The 21,549-nt window shown below is 39.6% G+C and overlaps 1 protein-coding gene across 1 annotated transcript in view; it reads left to right on the top strand.

Annotated features, from left to right (window-relative positions):
- Positions 1-1,007: 1,007 nt before the first annotated feature.
- Positions 1,008-21,549, top strand: part of PAH (phenylalanine hydroxylase) — a 73,215-nt gene continuing 52,673 nt past the window's right edge. The window contains exons 1-2 of the mRNA XM_010357275.1: positions 1,008-1,538; positions 5,996-6,103. Of these exons, the coding sequence (XP_010355577.1) occupies positions 1,479-1,538; positions 5,996-6,103 (168 nt within the window). The 5' untranslated portion in view covers positions 1,008-1,478. The remainder of the gene's footprint in view (positions 1,539-5,995; positions 6,104-21,549) is intronic.

Below are 21,549 nucleotides of genomic sequence, written 5' to 3'. Positions count from 1 at the left end.
AGAAAGAAAGAAAGAAAGAAAGAAAGAAAGAAAGAAAGAAAGAAAAAACTGAAGCATGGGCTTGATCAAATCAGTGGTAGAACCAAGAGTTAAACCACTTGTTTTGAATCCTAAACCTGAATTTTTATTATTTTTGTTTATTTTTATTTTTATTTTTTTTGTCAGATGCTTGGTCAAAGAACAGTGGGAGGAGAGGGATGGGTTTCCAGCAACCTTTATTATTGGCTTATTTTCTTACAGCCCATTAATTTCTCTTGGGAAAATATTAAGCAGGCACTCAAGGCTTGAGACCCCTGAGTTTTTACATCCTTTCTGAACCTCTGAACCTGCTTTCCAGCATTCTTTTATACTTTGTTTTACCTGCTGGTCACTAATGCCTCACCTCAGTCTTCTCCTCTAAAAGTGTGGTTAATGACATCTTCCTGACCATCTGAAGACCACTGGCCAAAACCCACCAGCTCACTCATATATTATTCCCCTATTTTACTTTCTTCAAAAGACTTAGCCCTGCCTAAACTCATTTATATGTTTATTTTCTGCCCACCAGAATGGCAGCGTGGCTGGGGAGGCGGAGTCTGTTGTGTTCATTGCTGTATTCCCAAAGACTAGAACACCACCAAGCACACAGTATAGGTCTCAGTAATTATTTGTTGTCAAATTTATGTGGACATGCTTTTAAACAATATCTTCCATTTACTGAGTGTTTATGTGGAAGAACTACACTAAATTTTAATGCATTTATTTATTCCTATTCTTAAAACCTTCCAGCAAGGTGGCTCTACCACTCTCTTTTCTGAACTTCAGGAGCAGTTATGCGAAGAGCTGGAGAACACCAGGCTGGATTTAAACCCAGATGGCTCTTACATTTGCTCTTTACCTGCTGTTCTCAGCGTTCACGTGCCCTCTAGCTGTAGTTTTCTGAAGTCAGCGCACAGCAAGGCACTGCGCTTACAGGTTAACAGAAGGGAAAACAACAACAAAAATCGAAATGAGAATCCTGACTGTTTCAGCTAGGGGTGAGGGGGACGGATTATTCATATAATTGTTATACCAGACGGTCGCAAGCTTATTCCAGTTGCAGAGAACCCGCTTCCCAGGCTTCCGAGAGTCTCGGAAGTGCCTAAACCTATGTAACCGACGGGGCTTGGGTAGCTGGTCGCTCCCTGGTGTCTTCCCATTACCCAGGGAGGGCAGTCAAGTGGTGCCTCCCGCATCCCCCACCCTTTCCCTTAGCCCTTCCCTCCGGCCCGTCCTGGCAGGTGACCTGGAGCATCGGGCAGGCTGCCCTGGCCTCCTGCGTCAGGACAACGCCCACGAGGGGCGTTACTGTGCGGAGATGCATCGCGCAAGAGACACCCTTTGTAACTCTGGTCTCCTCCCTAATGCGAGGTTAAAACCTTCAACCCCACGTGCTGTTTGCAAACCTGCCTGTACCTGAGGCCCTAAAAAGCCAGAGAACTCACTCCCGGGGAGCCAGCATGTCCACTGCGGTCTTGGAAAACCCAGGCTTGGTCAGGAAACTCTCTGACTTTGGACAGGTGAGCCAGGGCAGCCTGAGCTGCTCAGGTAGGGGAATTTGGGCCTCCGGAGAAAGAGGTCTGAAGACTGCTGGTGCTTCCTGGTTTCCTAAGCTCAGTAAGAAGTCTGAATTCTTTGGAAGCTGATGAGAATGTCCAGGAAGTCAACAGACAAATGTCCTCAACAATTGTTTCTAAGTGGGAGAACATCTGTCCTGGGTGACTTTCACAGGAATGAGTGACCATTGCTTTAGGGGGCTGGGGATCTGGCCTCCAGAACTGCCACCAATTAGCTGTGTGTCTTTGGACAAGTTACTGTCCCTCTCTGTTGTCTGTTTACTCTTCTATACACTGAAGGGGCTGGTCCCTAATGATCTGGGGTGGGATGTGGAGTCCTTCTAGATTTCTTTTGTAATATTTATAAAGTGCTCTCAGCCAGGTATCAAAATGGCAAAATTGTGAGTAAGTATCCTCCTTTCATTCTGGGAAGAAGATGAGGCATGAAGAGAATTCAGACAGAAACTTACTCAGACCAGGGAGGCAGAAACTAAGCAGAGAGGAAAATGACCAAGAGTTAGCCCTGGGCATGGAATGTGAAAGAACCCTAAATGTGACTTGGAAATAATGCCCAAGGTATATTGCATTCTCCAGGATTTGTGGCATTTTCTTGAGGTGAAGAATTGCAGAATACATTCTCTAATGTGACCTATATATTTACCCATGGCAAGAAGTCTACTCCTGGACTCTGAGATTCAGTCATAAAGCTAGACCTGGGAAGTAATGTGAGTCTGCAGCGCCCTGTCATCTGTAGGATTAGGGAGAAGAGTTGTCAGTAGAGAACAGGGAGGCTGGAGAGAAAAGAATGGTTGATGTTAACGTTAATATAACTAGAAAGACTGCCCAACTTTGGACTGATTTTTTTTTTTTTTAATCTTTAAAAAAAAAAAAACTTCTTATGAAAATGGTGCATGGCTCTTAGGAGATAGAACTTATTGTACAGAGGAACAGCGTGAGAGTCAGAGTGATCCCAGAAGAGGTCCTGGCTCCATCTTCAACGTAGTTTTGTTGCTGCTGGCAAGAGGGTCCCCACAACGTGGGAAGCGGTTAGGGGCAGTGATCTCATCAGGAAAGCATGGGGGTTTAAAGTTCTTTATAGAGCACTTAGAAGATTGAGAATCCACAAACCGTATTAACAGCAAACAAAAGTAGTGTCTTGTTATATAGTAAATGTGAATTTGCAGACACATTTAGGGAAAAGTTATAATTCAAAAAAATAGGCTGCATATTTATCAATGGTTCCAAAATTTTCTATGGTTAAGAATCACCCGGGATGGTTTTGAAATGGCAGTTTCTAAGACAACCTGATTTAATAGGTTTAGGCAAAGCCCAGGGAACTGCATTATAAGCTGTTAGCAGTGGTATTGACTAACTGGTGACTGGACCAGAGTAAATCTTTCATTTCGCAAGAAACAGAGGACTAAATTCCCATATTATGTCCATAGCAAAGGGAACTATATAGAACAATTGATAATTAGGAGCCAGAGTTCTTGACCAGCCTCCACTACCTATGTGGCCTCAGGTGAGTTACTTTCTCCCTTTGGCTCTAAGTTTTCCCCATCTGTAATGTGAGGGAGTTTAACTAGATGAGCACTAAGGACAAATCAATTTCTGTTGGTTAATTATTATAAAGTACCATGCGGGCATCAAATGTCAAGTGGAAAGCAGAGATAAAGAAGTGATTGTGCACCTGGGCTGAGGGGCACAAACATTTCCCAAGAGAAGTGAGACCCAAAAGAGCCTTTAAGGAAGGTGAGATCTTGGAGAGGGAAATTTGGTGATTACTCTAATGAGGAGCTAAAAAGGCAAGAAAGAAAGCAGCTTGGCTGGAAAGGAGGTTCCTGTAGTGGGCCTCCAGAGATAAGGTACCCCAGAAACTGCCAAACATCAGCAAGAAGCCATGGGGAGGGAGCATTTGAGGGATTCTAAGTAGAAGAAGGACATGAGGAAAAACGTCAGGCTGGATCCATGCAGGCCACTAAGAAATGGATTCAGGTGATGGCAGTGGGAACAAAGAAAGGACCTGATGCCCAGAGGCATTTCTGGAGAAGACGAGATCAGACTTGTGATTGGCTGAACACACACTGGAGTGGGGTGGGGATTGGGAGGTGACTCAACTTCAAGCCCAGGTACATTCAAGTCTGAATTGCCCTTGTCAAAGGTAGCACCTGTTGACGTATATCAGAAATATCTTACTTTTCTTGGAAGCCAACAGGAGAAAAGTGTTGCCAAGTGAACTAGAAACAAATATCTTTTGTCATTTCACAGACACTGGAAAGAAGAAGGCTCAGTGTTCTTTGGCAGGAAGAAGACTGAAGTCAGAGACTTATCTGTACCTCTCTGGCAGGGTTTAAAAGGGGGAAGGGGAATAGAGGCTGCAAGAGACTGTGGTTCATGGACAGTATGCAGAGATCAAATGACCTGGGTTCAGATCCTGACTCCACTGCTAACTGTGTATAGGCAAGTTAACCTCTCTAAGCCTTAATTTTGTCATCAATAAAAGGAAGCACTTGGTGCCTAATAAAACCTACCTCTTAGGTTGTTGCCAGAATTACATGAGATAATCCAAATCAAGTGCTTATTATAATACCCGGAAATTATAGGCTGTAAATAAACGGTGTATTAACAGTTTTTTAGAAAGATAACATCATGATCAAAATAGGGATATTTAACGGTTTAGTCTTCCATTTCATTTGAAGCTCCCTATAATCACTCTTGTTGATAAATTTGTTTTTTTCCCTCACACCTCAGTTTCATGGGGATGTTTTGGCAAAACTCTGAATTTTCTGAGTTGAAAGAATTTTTTGCTAAGGGTCATCAGTATTCATGCAGGGCTTGTTATTCTGAGTCACTAAGTTTCCTAACACAGCCTTCTCTCATTGAGATGATGTAACATCCATTCCATTAATTTCATTAACTTGCTTACAAGAGAGTAATTGTTCTGCAAATTTGTTTCTTCCCAGTTTTAGGTACCTGCTGTTTATTGTGGGCACACATAGAATGTTATGTATTATTTTTAAACTTAGGCTAATGTTTTAGCAAACTCTGGAATGTCAGTCCTAACCCCAACCTTGGTTTTCTGTCACATGCACATAGTAAGTGCTAGATCCTGGACATTCTTTGAGATTTGGTTTAAGACTAAGTTTATTTTCTAATGGGTTATTTGTATACTTTCATGGATTTTGTGGCTCTTTTTCAACAATTGGATATCTCAGATCTCAGCATATGGGAGCAAGTTAATGCTTCCTGAGATCTGTGCCAAAGGTCAAGAGGTCATTTTTGTGTATTGATAATATTTCCATCATTTTTATATATTTCTCAAAATTCTTTTTAAACTGTTCTTTTCCTTTTTTCATCATCTGAATACTGTTTTGACAGAGCTTGTTCTTAGCGTGCTTTTACAGATGAGAAAACGAAGAAAGCTGAGTGATTTGCCCAAAGTAGTCCACCTGGAAAATGAAAGAGAGAGGATTCCAATCCAGGTCTTAGGACTCAAAAGCCTGTGTATGTTCCATTTTTCGTGCTTTCCACACTGTATTTCTCAATGTCTTTCTGGGACATTTTATAAACCATATTATATCACCTCTAAGTATCTTTCAGTTTGTTATATATGTGTCTATTAAATTAGATTGTGAGCTCCTCACATATACACCATGGAATATTATGCAGCCATAAAAAAGGATGAGTTTGCGTCCTTTGTAGGGACATGGATGCAGCTGGAAACCATCATTCTTAGCAAACTATCACAAGAACAGAAAACCAAACACCACATGTTCTCACTCATAGGTGGGAACTGAACAATGAGATCACTTGGACTCGGGAAGGGGAACATCACACATCGGGGCCTATCATGGGGAGGGGGGAGGGGGGAGGGATTGCACTGGGAGTTATACCTCATATAAATGACGAATTGATGGGTGCTGATGAGTTGATGGGTGCAGCACACCAACATGGCACAAGTATACATATGTAACAAACCTGCACGTTATGCACATGTACCCTAGAACTTCAAGTATAACAAAAAAAAAAAATAATAAAGTGATAAAAGAAAGACACTAAAAAAAAAAAAAAAAGATAGAGCATTGTCTTACTCATCTTTAAATTTCTCAGAGCCCAAATAGTGTCTGGAACCTAGTAGGTACTCATTAAAAGTATTGAATTTACAGGATTGAATGGTGACATCAATGAATAATTGAAGCTTCCTTAAGTTGATAACCGACTCAGTGGCATCATTGTTCATTTAATTGGACTTACTTATTTCCCACCACACTACATATTTCCGTATGAAATATATATAGCTCGTTGTATTGCAAGATTTAACTAGAAGAAAGAGTTCATGTTTGCTTTGTCCATGGAGGTTTAACAGGAATGAATTGCTAAACTGTGGAAAATGTTTTAACCAAATGCATCTTATCCTGTAGGAAACAAGCTATATTGAAGACAACGCCAATCAAAATGGTGCCATATCACTGATCTTCTCACTCAAAGAAGAAGTTGGTGCATTGGCCAAAGTATTGCGCTTATTTGAGGTCAGTGCTGCATTTATGTTTGTCTTGGATAATGTCGTAGCAAACTTCCATGTTATTTTCTAGTTAGATGCAATGAAAAGAACACAGGATCTGGAACAGGCAGATTTGAATTTCAGCTCAGGTTCTTACATTAACCAACTGTGTGACCTTAGCTAAGTCATTCAATCTCTCTGAGCTTCAGTTTTTCCATTCATAATATAGTGCTGATAATATGTGCCTTGTCAGCTTCAACAGGAACTTTGTGATGAAATAATGTGTTTTGTAAAATGCCTAATCACATGTGTGATTAACTATAATCATATGTGACACATGTGATTACATTTCACATAACATGTAATCACGTGTCACATATGATTACAGTTAAAGACTAGACAAAAACGAGAAATAAATATTAATTGTTTTATTGGCTAAATTGATATTGATTGTCTTCTATGTGTAGGTGTAAAATAATATGCAAGACACCGTTCCTTTCTTCAAGCAGCTTAACCCAAAACTATGTTTTAGAAAATAGCTAACGTTCTTCAAGACATTGGTAAATGTTTTATGATTAAAGTGGTTCCATAATTAATAAACTTGGGAAACTTGGGCGTATTATTTTACCTGATTTCTTTATTATAGGACTTTTAGAGTCTCTAAAACTAATTATACTAAGTCGTTTAAAGAGAGAAATGTATGTATTATTTTCCAAACTTACTTGACTGTGGATGCTTTTTTATTTTAAGAACATTTATTAACATCTCGGAACAGAGTTCAGGAAATATTGATTTGGGTGTTTGCTGGGCAGCCAAACTTCACAGAACTCCAAATAGGTTTCCTCATCCAGATTCCTCCCGAGTACTATGCTAATATTTTTGCTGGGATTCTGTCCCACCTGAAAATGCATTGCTTTATACTGAGATTCCTGTGACCTCTCTAGCTGATTGGGAGGCAGGGGTAGCACATTGGTCAGGGTTGTGCACATAGTTAGTGCTCAGTGTGTTTGGGCATGCAATCAACAAATCGTTTTGTGGCATAACTGGATATGATTAGATATCTTGTGAAAACCTATGATGTTCTCAGCACTATGGGTGGGGAGGAAGATGGGGGATACACAGAAATTGTAAGGAAGAAAAACTGCCTCCTTTAGGATCTATATCAGGGGAAGCAAATATTCTGAGTAGCTGGGGAGGGAAGGCAGAGCATGAGAAGTTATCTCAGTAAAAGGTAACTTTATAGACATGATCTTATTCAGTCTTATGAAAATAACATGAGGTAGGAGCTATTTCTGCTCCCATTTTTCAGAGATAGAAACCGAGGCTTAGAGGGGTTAGGTAAATGTACCCAAGGTCAAACAGCTAGTAAATACTGAAGACATCATTTAAACCCAGGCATTCTGACTCCAGAACCTACAGACACTCTTAACTGCTATTCAGTACTGCCCCAGACAGAATGGGCTTCATAGTTTGCAAGGCCCAGTGCAAAATGAAAACGTGGGGTCTCTTCCTCAATAACAGGAAACAACGCTGTTAAAAGTAGTAAAATATATAACTTTGTCCTGTCTTCTGCAGTCTCTCTCATGTCCTGTTATGGTGTTTCTGATTTGCCATTTAGTTGTGCTCTCCTTCCCTGGGCACAGTGGCCCTCTAACTGCTGGGTTCCCTCTCCAGCCAGGGCTGGGCTGACAGTTAAGCCTCTACCAAAGATGGGGAAATCCATGTTTCATTTCCGTGGGCCTGCAGTACCAACCCACAGTGACAAGCTATCCCCCAAGATATTGTAACCTCTGGATGGAGAATGGAAACAAAGCTTGCCTAAAGCCAAACCACCCGCCAAATCCCCTGCCAGATCTCTTAGGATTGGGGGAGAGTGGCAGCTGAATATGAGCTTCCCCGCAAAGGCCATGCCTCCTGGTCATGACTCTGGGCAAAGGGCAGTAGTGGTGGTGAGGTAAGACCAGGGAGGGGAAGGCTGTGTGGGCTCAGAGGTCTAACAAGCTTGAAAGCAAGCCCTTAGAACCATGGCTGAGAAGGTAAGGAGAGGGCAAATGGTGTGATTACACATGAGCTGAGTCTCCAAATACCCAGCATGTGCGTCATTGTCCCATTGGACTTTGCTTATCAAACACAAATTCAAAAGTCGTTATTAAGAATTTCAACTCACGCCTGTAATCCCAGCACTTCGGGAGGCCGAGGCAGGCGGATCACAAGGTCAGGAGATCGAGACCATCCTGGCTAACATGGTGAAACCCCGTCTCTACCAAAAATACAAAAAATTAGCTGGGCATGATGGTGGGCACCTGTAGTCCCAGCTACTCAGGAGGCTGAGGCAGGAGAATGGAGTGAACCGGGGAGGTGGAGCTTGCAGTGAGCCCAGATCGCGCCACTGCACTCCAGCCTGGACTACAGAGTGAGACTCTGTCTCAAAAAAATACAAAAACAAAACAAATTTCAAGAAGGTTGCAAAGAACATGAAGAATGTGAAACCCCAAGTGTGATTCATGTGGGATGACACTGGTTGCACATCCCAGAAGCTGGCCCTGACCTCACACCTCTTTTATGAAGCTTTCCTTGAATTAATTACGATCTTCTCAGTGTTCCCAAAGCACTTCTTATGTTTAACTGCAGCACTTCCTTGTTTGCTCAGTGGGTACATTTATGTCTAGCCCTGAGGATGGTTTCTTCAAGAAGGGAACCTTGAGTCATGTTTATATCCTCAACAGAACCTGAGTTTTATATACGTTGTGTTCAATTAAGAATGAAATTCAATCTAAAGAAAATTTTTTTAACTTAATAAATTTTTTAAGTTAAAAAATGTTTTCAAAGTATCTTTTCACTTTTTGAACCAATTATTATTATTATTATTATTATTTTTGAGACAGGGTCTTACTCTGTCACCCAGGCTGGAGTGCAGTGGTGCGATCTAACTCACTGCAACCTCCGCCTCCCAGGTTCAAGCGATTCTCATGCATCAGCCTCCCGAGTAGCTGGGACTACAGGCACATCATGCCCAGCTAATTTTTATAATTTCAGTAGAGACAGGGTTTCACCATGTTGCCCAACCTGATCTGGAACTCCTGGACTCGAGTCATCTGCCTGCCTTGGCCTCTGAAAGTGCTGGGATTACAGGCATGAGCTACCAGGCCTGGCCAGAGCTGATTAATTTTTACCCTGAGTTTTTAAATATAACTAAATCTTGTGATTGAGTATATGAATAAGTAGAGAAAAGAGATCTCCTATTTAGAATTCCAAACAATTTAAGTAGTGAGTTTTTATAGTGACTTTTTTTCCCAAAAAGTACCACATGGAAGGGGGAGAAAAGTCTCTTTACAGTGGTGAAATGTGACAAAGACACCTCAGCCATGTGACCAAAATCAACATTATTCAAAAAGAAACTGAATATTAAAACAAAACTTTCCTTAATAGTAAAAAAAAAAATAAAATAAAATTAACATAATCAGTGATGTCGTGTTGATAGTATGAATTCTTGGTAGGATGAAAATGGCACATTACCCCTGTGGTCTTCCTCTCCACAATCCATAACCTCCGTCTAACCATGAGAGAAAAAAATCAAATGAATCCTAATGAGGAATATTATCCAAAATACATGACCATTACTCCTGAAAACTCTCAGGGTCATCAAAAACAAGTACTGTCTGGGCAATTTTCACAGCCAAGAGGAGCCTAAAGAGGCATGAAGACTCGAGCCAGGCATGGTGGCTCATGCCTGTAATCCCAGCATTTTGAGAGGCCGAGGCAGGCATATCACCTGAGGTCAGGAGTTTAAGACCAGCCTGGCCAACATGGTGAAACCCCGTCTTCACTAAAAACACAAAAAATTAGCTGGGCGTGGTGGTGGGCACCTGTAATCCCAGCTACTTGGGAGGCTGAGGCAGGAGTATTGCTTGAACCAGGGGGGCAGAGGTTGCAGAAAGCCGAGATTGCACCATTGCCCTCCAGCCTGGCAACAAGAGTGAAACTCTGTCTCAAAAAAAAAAAAAAAAAAAGAGACATGAGGACTAAATGTAACGTGGTATCTTGAATGAGATCCTAGAACAGACAAAGGACTTTAGATATAAACTAAAGAAATTTGAATAAAGTATGGTCTTTAGTTTACAACGTGCATCAATATTGGTTCATTAATTGTAACCTGTGTTCCACATTAATGTAAGATGTTCATAATGAGGGAGACTGAGTCCAGGTTATGTGGAAACTCTCTGTGCTATCATTTCTATTTTTTCATAAATCAAAATTATGCTTTAAAAATTGCCTTAAAAAAATTAAACCTGGGGGAGGAGAATTTATGTCTGAGTGAGAGCAAGCAATGAGTGTAGAGAAGAGGGACAGCATTTCCTGAGCAACAAACTGTCCATGAGAAAGAATAGATCTGTAAAATGCACCTAACTTTTTAGCTTTTGTATTAGATAATCAGCATTTTCTCCTTGAGAGGTGGCCCCTTAGGCCTAAGTCAAAGTTAATGGATCAAATAATAGTAAATGAACAGGATGTTTTCAACCTAATAAACAAACAACAAGTAACTAAATTACCAGAACTGGATGGAATGCGCTCAAGACATGTGTGTGTGTGTGTGTGTGTGTGTGTGTGTGTGTGTGTGTGTGTGGTGGTGGTTGTGTAGGGGGGGGCCAGGAAGGGGGGCACATGAATGTGTGTGAACTTTGGGTGAACTCTCTGAAGCGTTATCCAGAATCTCAACTACACACGTCAGTAAGTGATGTTATTACACCCATTTTACAGAAGAGGAAACAGAGGTCACTATAGTGGGTGACTGAAGAAGGGTTGCTAGTGAGTATTGATTTTTTTTTTCCAAGCATACTTCAGAAGTTGCTGTAGACATTATATAGGCCAGTATACTTCTCACCTTAGTAACAGCCTGGCAAAATGTTACAATCACTCAAAGTGCTGAGTTAATGCTGGGCATGGTGGCTCAAACCTGTAATCCCAGCACTTTGGGAGGCCGAGGCAGGCAGATCACTTGAGGCCAGGAATTCAAACCAGCCTGGCCAAAATGGCGAATCCCTGTCACTACTAAAAGTACAAAAATTATCTGGGCATGATGGCGCATTCCTGTAATCCCAGCTACTCAGGTGGCTGAGGCATGAGAATTGCTTGAACCGGGGAGACAGAGGTTGCAGTTAGCTGAGACCATCCCACTGCACTCCAGCCTGGGCAACAGAGTGAAACTCTGTCCCCCTGTCCCCCCCCCAAAAAAAGATGCTGCATTAAGAGAATCAAATTCTAGTATTTGTGGAACCACGTTATGCAATGAGCTGAGCACATATGACTCTTGATTTAATCTGCATTAAACTAAGTGAAGGTAGTACTCTCGCTTTATGGATGAGGGAACTGAGGTTCAGAATGACTGAGTAATTTGCTCAAGATCACACAGCTAATGTGCAGTGGAAATGGCATTGAACTCTGAATCTCAGATTCCAAAACCCATGATCTATTACACCCCACACCTCTGCCAAATACAGATATCCCTGAATATCTGAATCACTCTGGAGTTTCTCAAAAAATGCAAATATCCTGGCCCCAGTCTCCCATTCTTGGGGGAAGGGGGCAAGAGTGTCTGTCTCTGGGTATTTTTTCTTTCATATTGAAAAATGCATTTAAATGCAAGACAGTTAACTACTAATATTCCTTTCATCTATTATCAACCGCTGTTAACATTTTGACATATCACTTTCAATTTTTCCTGTATAATTGCAGTTTCAAAAATTACAAATTAACATATTGTTTCTTAAGAAAAAAAAAAAAGAAGATAAAGCTACAGTCTTTTCTGATCTCTCCTCTACCCTGTTCATTCTACAAACTTTCTAGCCAAGACAGCATCATTATGAGTTTAGCGTATTTCCTTCCAGGCCTTTGGAAAAGTATGTTGATATTGACAAATGTCATACTGTGCACATTGGTCTGCAACCTCTTTCAGTGGGCACAATGGAGTGGCCAAGAGGATGGACTCCATGGATGTAGGGCTGTGGCTTAGAGAGGGTCACTTGTCTTCTCTGTGCTTCAGTTCCTCATCTGTAAAATGCAAATAGTAATCGTGTCTGCTTCATAGGGTAGTTCTAAAGATTAAATCACTCAATGCATGTAAAACCCTCAGAATGTTTATTAATTGTTAAGTAAGAATTACTATATATATATTTTGTGAATGCAGCATTTAAAAATGTATACATGTTGATACATATAGATCAGGTTCATAACTTTTAACTTCTGAAGTATAGTTCTTAATATCTGTGTATCATTTTATTTATCATCCCTCTATTTTTGGCATCCATAGTGTTTTCTGTAGTCACAGACAATTCTGCAGTATTTTGTTCAATTTTTTTGGTAAGTAATATGCAAACATTTATTTTGAGTAGATACCTATAAGTGGAATCTGGTCCTAGGATATGGACATCTTTAGTTTTAATCAGACCTACGAAGTTCTTCTCCAAATGTCCTGTAAGAATTTATACTCCCACTGGTTCGGCATGAGAATACTGATTTCTCTATAGATTTAAGAATATATGCTTATTATTGCCTTTAATCTTGGACAATATAATGAGTGAAATGCGGTAATTTATTTATTTAATTTTCATTTTTCTGATTATCAGTGAGATGTAGGTCATATTTCATAACATTTATAATTTGTCTTTTTGTAAATTGTGATTTGTCTACACATGGTTGTTTTTTGGCAAATGTGCCTTTTTCTTACTGACTTTTTGACATTTTATATGCTCTGAATACTGTTAACGTGTGTTACAAAGATTTTCTCCCAGTCTTTCTCATTTTACTTGGGTTTATGGTAAAATTTGTCATATTGAAATTTAAAATTCTGATATAATCAACATTTTCAGTCATTTTTTCATGGTTTTAGATTTTTGTTTGTTTGTGAATTTTTTTTTCAACTCCACTGGTGACTCTGATGCCCAGTCGGGCATGAGAACCATTGTTCTAAGCTATTGCCCGGGAAGGGGTTCTTGCTGTACATGAGAGACTGTGTTATCACTTCACATGAATTAAGTCATATTTAATACTCATCACAGTGCTATGGGGAGTCAGAGATGCCACACCCATTTTAGAGAGGAGGAAACTAAACCTCAGAGACTCAGTAGGTTGTCTAAGGTAGAGAAGGTGGTAGGACTTCAGAAATTGACCTAGGTCTATTATGCTAAAACCTCCGGGCTTATATATATTTTTAATCAGAGAAAAACCAATTGCTATGAGAAAGCAGAATGACACAGCAGTTATTTTGCATCTCTTTTCATTGTAAAGAGAATTATCTTTAAACTGCAAATGTGGAAACAAAATATTGAGAGCCAAGAGAAGCATGGCTGGTAGATCTTGGGACTCTGTCCTTGGACTAGTGACTTCACTCCATCACCTGTCTGTTACTTACGAAGGGGTGAATCAGGGAACTATCTGGGGCCAAGGTTTTATGAGGAATCAAGAGATCACTATTTGCTCGTAGATGAATTCATATCTTTGGTACCAAACATTATAGTAGCCCCATGTTATGATATAAAGTGTAGGAGGAATATAGGCTTGATATTGGGCATCTAAATCCCAGATCTGCCAGTGATTAACTTCTTGGTCTTGCTATGCCTGGTGTGACTCTGAGGCCACAGAAGATGCTCACACAGCTTTTATTCCTTTACCCCTTCCATGTGTGATCTATGAACCCCGTCAGGAATCTTTGAGAAAGCATGAAGATGAGAAAGATGTTGGAAGACTAGGGAGAGTAGAAAACCTTGATTTTAAAGTTTTTTTTTTTTTTTAATGAAAATCTAGAATGAATGACTTGTATTGTTCGTGAACACTTACAGAAAAGTGGCAATGGCCAATAATAGCTGGGATGGAGCCATTTGCCAGAAGAAAAATAACTTGGCAGAGCGGGGGATTGTGGTGCACATAGTGTGCTTGTGTATTTACATCTCTCCCAAAATCTTTGTGAATGAGGTGGAGAAGTGAGTCATATATGAAAATACGGACAAGACCTTTAAGCTGTGGAGTTTACAACACATTTCTGGACCCTATAAAATGAAATTAAAGGAAATAAGTGGCAAAACAAATAAAATAATCTAGACTATACTTTAGAGCAGTGTTTCCTAAACATTTTTTTGCCAAAATTCATATGATAGTAGATGTTTTATCAGAAAAGAATTCCAAGGGTCATTATATCTGAAAAATTCCATATCTAGGTTTTAGAGAGCCATAGTACACATGAACTTATTAAAGATTCTGAGAAGTTCTGCAGAGAGGAAACCTGTTTAGTGTAATCTCACTCAGCATTTCCTATATGTATTTACCATGGGATCTTGTTTAGGGAAGATCTGTGAATATCTTCCAGGCACCAGTGTTCCACTAAACTTATGCTGTTTTACAGTTATGAACTCCAAACTATCAGCAATAACCTAGGTTTGGGGTTAACCTGGCATGGGGGTAAGAATATACCATCTAGAGTCAAACTGTTTGGATTCAGAACCCAGTTGCATAACCTGTGAGCTTGATGACCTCAGGAAAATTATTTAACTTTTTAGCGGCTAGGTTTCCTCATTCTAAAAATTAAGATAAGAAGTAGAAGTTCCAGTGAATTGGGGCCAAATGATTAGGAGTATACTAAAACCCTTACCTGCTAACCTACAAACATCCCACTGACCTCAGTAGATTGTTCTAACTTTCAATTATTTATGCATTGGTTTAAACATTTTCTGTAGCGCTCTATATTTTTAGCCTCTACTAGCTCATGTCCATGCCTTTTAGGAAAATAGTCTCCTGAGAGTCTTTACTCTAAGTGGCTTAGTAATGGGATAAAAAATGAGAAGCAGGCTTCTGGGGGAAGTACACTGTTCACCTTACCATGTATTCTCTGGGGAAGGGAACAAGCAAACAAGCAGATATACAGAGCTCTGAGCTCCAAGGCCATCTCTGGCATATATAGGTAGGTTCAAAGACAGCATCATTCAATTGATGAAGACACCGATGCTCAGACTAGACAAGCTTCCAGGAACTAGACACTTAGAGCCAAAAACTGCTTCAGAATTTACCCTCCATTTTTACAGTAGACAGCCCTTTGCTTCCAAAAGGTCTGTCCTCAGACTGGCTGCAACCCTGGCTCCCTCCTGCAAGGAGTCTTCTCTGAGTTAGGCAGCCCAAACTACCTGGAAGGGAGAGTGGAGGAAGAAATAATCTCATAAAGAGGGAGGTGGCTGAAAGAAAAAAAATGTCCAAAGAATCACACAAGAGACATGCCAAGAGGAAGCAGGAATGAGATCCCAAAAGATGGTCTTTGGGGTGAGAATCTCATGGAAGGTCCAGCTTGAATCTCTCTAAGATCTCCTCCTCCAGACTAGAGTGGGGAATAATCTTGAGCTCCCTATAGAATTGAATTGTGCTGCTCATACTTTCTTGAATATTTCTAGTTTTCTATAAATGCCAATGGGTTTAATTTTCATATTGTTGGTCAACTGGGGCATTGTTGGCCCTCCTAGAAGAGGAAATCAGTGAAACATGTAAGAATTTCCATCAGTATCTCCTTGTGACTTCTCCAACTTTTGCAACTACCATATCTCACTCCAAATATTGTTGTTGCCCCAGACAGTTCCTGTCTTGTCCCACTACAGTCTAGTCTTAAAACAGCTGCCAGAATGCGTCTTTTAAAACATGAATCAAATGGTATCTCTCTTCTGCCTAATTACCTTGCATAGCTTCTTATAATGGCCAAAATGGCCTTCCATAATCTATTCCTAGTAACTTCTCTGCCTGGTGTCTTCACACCCCCACTTCCTGCTCACTCTGCCCTAGTCACACCGGCCTCCTTGTTGGTCTGTCCTCACATTGTGCATTCTCTTACTCCAGGACCCTTGCACTGGCTGTTCCCTCACGTTTTTCTCCCTCACTGATTTCAGGTTCATGCTTAAACGTTACCTGTTTATTTTTTTATGACTTCATCGCTGTATTGTTTAAAAATAGCACCTCCATGAACAATGGTGTAGCCAGTCTCTCTTTCCTGCTTCATCTTTCTACATGATGCTGACCACCATCTGAAGACTATATATTTTACTTATTTGCCATAGCTACCATTTGTCTCCTCCTTCGAGAACGTAAAGCTTCACAAGGGCTGAGATTTTTTTTCTGCTTTTCCCACTGTTACACCCCAGCACCTAGAACAGTGGTTAACACAGAAAGGGTGCTTAACTGAATGAATTATTGAACATTCCTGTCTATTTACCTAAGACCGGTGATTTAGGACATTTTTTTGTAAATTTCTTTGATATTGTCCCCAGCAACCTCTGAAACAGGCCAGGACATAACTTCACTTAGGTTTACTCCAAGACAACAGCACGTAGCACATAGTGGTCCAAGAAGCTCTCCCTTGCCAGTCTATTCTCATCTCAAAAGATGCCTAGGCCTTCCTTCTTTTCGAAGTGTGCTCTCAAAAGAAATAAAAATAAAAAAAAGAGCTGGGAAAAATTTAGAGTAAAACAAATATTGAAGGATAAAATGACACATAAAATGTAATGTGCTCCATCTTTCAGAGAAATGCACATCTATACCAAGTTGAGGAGACAGAGTGTAAGGAATACCTACTGAATATCTATTAATGAAGACAAAAATTGTTAGGTGCAGACAAAAATTGTTAGGTGCTTTTGCTTTTTTAAACTCTCATTAAGCTGCCAGGTAATATTATCATCTTTATTTTAAACACAGAATACCAACTTCAGAATGGCCAATTAATATATCCAAACGTAGTGAGTAGCAGAACCAAAATTTGAAATCAGATAGATAGCCCACACACTTGCAAGATACTGTTCTCTCTTTTCAATGAGTAAAACAGAGGAGGAGGAGGAGGAGACGGGGTGCCCAGTTTGTGGTCAAAAGAAGATCCAGAAAGACAAGCCAACTTTTCACCATTATGAACTCTGTTTCTATAGTTTTATTTACTTGTGACCAATCCCCCTTTAGAAAGACTTTGTTAAACGACAGGAGGAGAAAGGCGTTTCTGGTGATTCATTTCACCTTGCCTGTATCTTCTGCTTGAATCCTGATTAAGCAAAGTTTTATGCTGCCATCTTTTATGCATAAATTAAATATTAGACAAATCATGAAATTGTTTTTGAAAAGTTCAAGCCTTTATTGCCTTCCCCTAGATGTCCACTTGGAGTAGTATCAAGAGTGCTTTCTTTATCCCTCAGCAAAGATGTGGTGAGTGTATATGGGTCAATTTGTAAACCTACACAGACCTCTTGTTGAAAAGTAAAAATTAATTTGTTAAAAGTATGATCCTAATCAGGCTTGTAAATTAACTTTCGAGGCTCTGTTAGCAATCAAAATTATTGGTTTCTAATGATCCATACTAGTAAATTAGAAAAACGCCAATAAGGAAATTACATGTCAAACCGGAGGGTTGTTTATTAACAAATTGATTCCAATGGGAAAGAAATGATTTAAACAATTCAGCTCTATGTTCAGTGTGTAATTAACCAGAAACTTCACTCATATAAGACTTCTGCCAAGTAAGTAGCAGTTACATATAATCTCATCATAACTCCCATGCCCCACCCCCCATTTGTTAGCCTGGGCATAATTTTTTAAACATTTTTTAATAATCACATACCTATATCTATCGTAAGTATTTACCCCAATGGTTATCATTATAACCATTTAACAAATAAAGTTAAGTTTTCATTATAAAAGTAATAAATGTAGCTGGGCACGGTGGCTCACGCCTGTAATGCCAGCACTTTGGGAGGTCAAGGCAGGTGGATCACGAGGTCAGGAGACCGAGATCATCCTGGTTAAAATGGTGAAACCTCTTTCCTACTAAAAAATACAAAAAATTAGCCAGGCGTGGTGGCAAGCACCTGTAGTCTCACTTACTCAGAAGCCTGAGGCAGGAGAATAGCACGAACCTGGGAGACGGAGTTTGCAGTGGGCCGAGATCGTGCCACTGCATTCCAGCCTGGGCAACAGAGCGAGACTCCGTCTCAAAAAAAAAAAAAAAAAAAAGCAATAAATGTTTCTAGGAAAGTTGAACTATGATTTTAAAAAAAAGAGAAAGAAGGAAACAAAATCACCCCTAAGCCCTTCATCTGGAGACCGCCACCGCAGTCATGTCTTGAAGTGCTTACTGACACGTTTTTTAATACATGTTGTTGTTTCTGTTACTCACTTTTTAATGATTGCCTAATCTTCCATTGTGTGATTATACCACAGTCCACTTCATCATTCCTCTATTAAGGGAGTTTAGTTAGCTTAGAAGTTTTGGTGAACTGCTATGTGAATTTTCCCATAAGTTAAATCTCTAACACTAGAAAAACTGAGTCATGAAGCATAAATTGTTTTATTGTTATCCTCAAAGCTAGAAGCTTCTCTGCGAAAGTGGATGCTTCCAGGGGTGGGGTATGAGTGAAAAGCACTATATCCTATGGTCTGCTTCCCAGAACTTCTTCCCTGCTCCCCTTCCTTCCCAAACTCTCCCACAAATAAGCATGCCAGAGGTGTGTCCATTCTTGGTTCTTGGATTTGCTGTGCTCTCAGCTCTGCATAAGGCAGGAATTGGTTATGTTTTCTTTTGAAGTTTCATCTTAGGTAAATAGTAGGTGGAACCTACCCATTCTCTTTCTTCCTGAGCCAGGAAGGATGACATTGCTCTTTGCTTTGTTTAACAAGTAATCGCTGTTTGCCAGAGAAAGCTTCAGACCTGCCGCTGTCTCTCTGGCGTTACCTCCCCACTATTCTCTCTCTCCCTAATGGGGGCCCCTCTGTGGGTTTCCTAGCCACAGTCCTCAAGGGTGTGTTGCCTGCAGTTGAAGCCATAAATAATGACTGCACCATGAGCCTGTTTGAGGTTACTTATTGTATTTACTACATCCAGAGGTTTTAATTATTTGTGTTTGACATAATGGTAGTAATAATAATAAAACTCAATATTTTAGTGGAGTGCTCACTGTGTGTATGCCTGGCAGGAAAGACAGTATGGTTAAAAAACTAATGACTCTGAGATTAGGGAAAAAAATGGGCCTTGCTCTCTAGCTGCTTACGGCAAAGCACCTTCATCTCTGATTTTATCTTTTTATGTCTCCCTTAACCTTTTCAAAGGATTGTTGGGATGGTCACAGAAAAGAATTCTATACTATAAAGTGATACTTAAGTATGAAAAGGCATCACTACCGTTCTTTTGAACCTTATACCATTAACGATTCAGGCAATAGATAAACCTATTCAACCACAAGTTCAGTGAATTTTAATGTTTTGAAATTTTAGAGTTATTTAAGTTATATTTTCAGATACTTTCTGTCCATTTAAATATTGGAGTAACCCCTATTATATGTTTGTTTTAATAAAGTGTATACGATACTCCTTGTTTTTCTCTATAATAAATAGCATTACCAAGGAAATCACACACTTTCTGACTAAGTAGCAGATAATTTGCTAGGCATTTATATTAGAGGACCAACTAAAATAAATGTCTTTTTTTTGTAATAACCATAAGAGCTAAAATATCACCATCTAAAGGCATTGAAATTGAGAAGCTGTCGTAAATAATCATTATTTTCACATTTTTGTGGCATTTAATGAAAGCAGTTTCCCAGCTCTTCGCACGAATGTGGGAGTGCGGTGTTTCCATACTTAGCAAGTGCTTCCAGCAGGAAAACACTGACTGCAAGTTGACATCTTTGTGTTGGGGGTTCAGTGCATTTTAGTAGATTTTGCCAAGTGTTGCTGCTGACCAACATTCATTTTTTAGTTCATTTCTGCTTCAGAACCAGTGAAAAGAGTCCAGGTTTTGCAAGAAAACTGTGGCATAATTACAAATGAGCTCCAGTCCCCCACAGCCCATTCTCAGAAAGGGACAAGACAGATATAAATAAAACTCTTGAGTCATCCAGCCTAATTTTTTTTAGGGGATGCATTTGGACAAATTATACAACCCACCTTGTGCTTCTTATTTATGTCTGGTGATTTTGCATCTAGCACTCAGCAGATGCCATAGTAATCCAGAAGAGTCCAAGGAATTTGGTTCTACAATTAGGGAGCGTTTGAGACATCAAGCAAACTCTGATACGCAGGCAGTTATTGCCTTTGAGGAAGAAGTTATTGCCTTTTTCTGATAATACATCACAGCTACATTCCATAAAAACTCTAAGACTATTTATACTAGTGATGTTCCAACACTTTTTGAGAGCATTTTAAAAATTGTTTTTTCACTGAGGTGTTTAAGAATAGTCAAGAATAAATGTCAGTTTGAATTATATATATATATATATATATATATATATATTATATATATACACACACATACACACACACATATATGAGAGTTAATATGAAAATATAAACAATTATTACAAATCAGTAAAAAATCTGTATGATAAGAAAATGGTATAAACCAATAATTCATAAAAAACGCAAATGGCTACTAAAACTAGGAAAAATGTTTAGTGTCATCAGCAATTAAATAAAAAAATTGAGCAATGAGTTATTTGCTGTTTTCATCTGTCAAGTCAAGAATATTGAAAATCCTTAAAGTAGTACAGGTGAGAAACATGGCTCTTGTAGTGGAAAGATAGAAGAGATGAGTATAGTCTTTCTGGAAGGCAATGGGACAATATATAAAGAATCTTTAAAGGATAGTTTCTGAATAAACAATTTGACCCCTATGCATTTATTCTGAGAAATCAGACAAGTAGGCAAAAATTTATGTATAATGTTGTCCATTATTTCTAGTGGCAGAAAAATAAGAAGCAGCACATATATCCATCACTAGGTATTGGTTAAAGAATTTATGACTGCATCTATGCAGCGGATCATCAGGCAGCCATTAAAAATGATCTGATTAGGGTAGGAATGGCTAATGTAAAAGTGGGAAATGTCTTATTCATCCTTGCATTGTCCGAGTACCTAGCTTGGCCCATAATATTTGATTTAAAGATGATATTCCTCAGGGAGATATGATGTGCTCTTTTCTTCCCATTGGATTCCTGAAATTCTCTTTATTTAGCCACATAGTGATCAGTGTAATAGTCAAATCTGAGGGTGACATGGAATATGATGAACTTTTTTCCATTTTCTTACCCACAAACTCTTCTCATATCCTTGGATAATTTTGATCCTTTTGAGGAGATTATAGAAGATGTCCTGAATGTACTGTCTTCTTACTGCTTCCACTCCCACCAACGTGGACATAGCCACATTCACGTCTTGTCTGCATTTCAGCAACAGCCTCTTGACAGGCCTTGCTTAGTCTATCTTATCCCTTAAAGTTTGTTCTCAACATAGAAATTAGACTGATCCTTTTAAGCCTATGAGATCATATTATTCCTCTGCTCAAAATCTTGCAAAGACCCCTATTCCTTTCAGAATCAAAACCATAGTCCTTAAAATGGCCTGCAATGCCCTGTGATTATTCTGACACTGTCTCCTGTTATTTTCCCCTTGACCTCCTCCACTCTCGTCAACCCA

This window comes from Rhinopithecus roxellana, chromosome 10 (assembly GCF_007565055.1).
Source record: "Rhinopithecus roxellana isolate Shanxi Qingling chromosome 10, ASM756505v1, whole genome shotgun sequence".
Taxonomy (NCBI): domain Eukaryota; kingdom Metazoa; phylum Chordata; class Mammalia; order Primates; family Cercopithecidae; genus Rhinopithecus; species Rhinopithecus roxellana.
The sequence above is the reverse complement of the archived record's forward strand: the minus strand, read 5'-3'. Positions and strand labels throughout refer to the sequence as shown.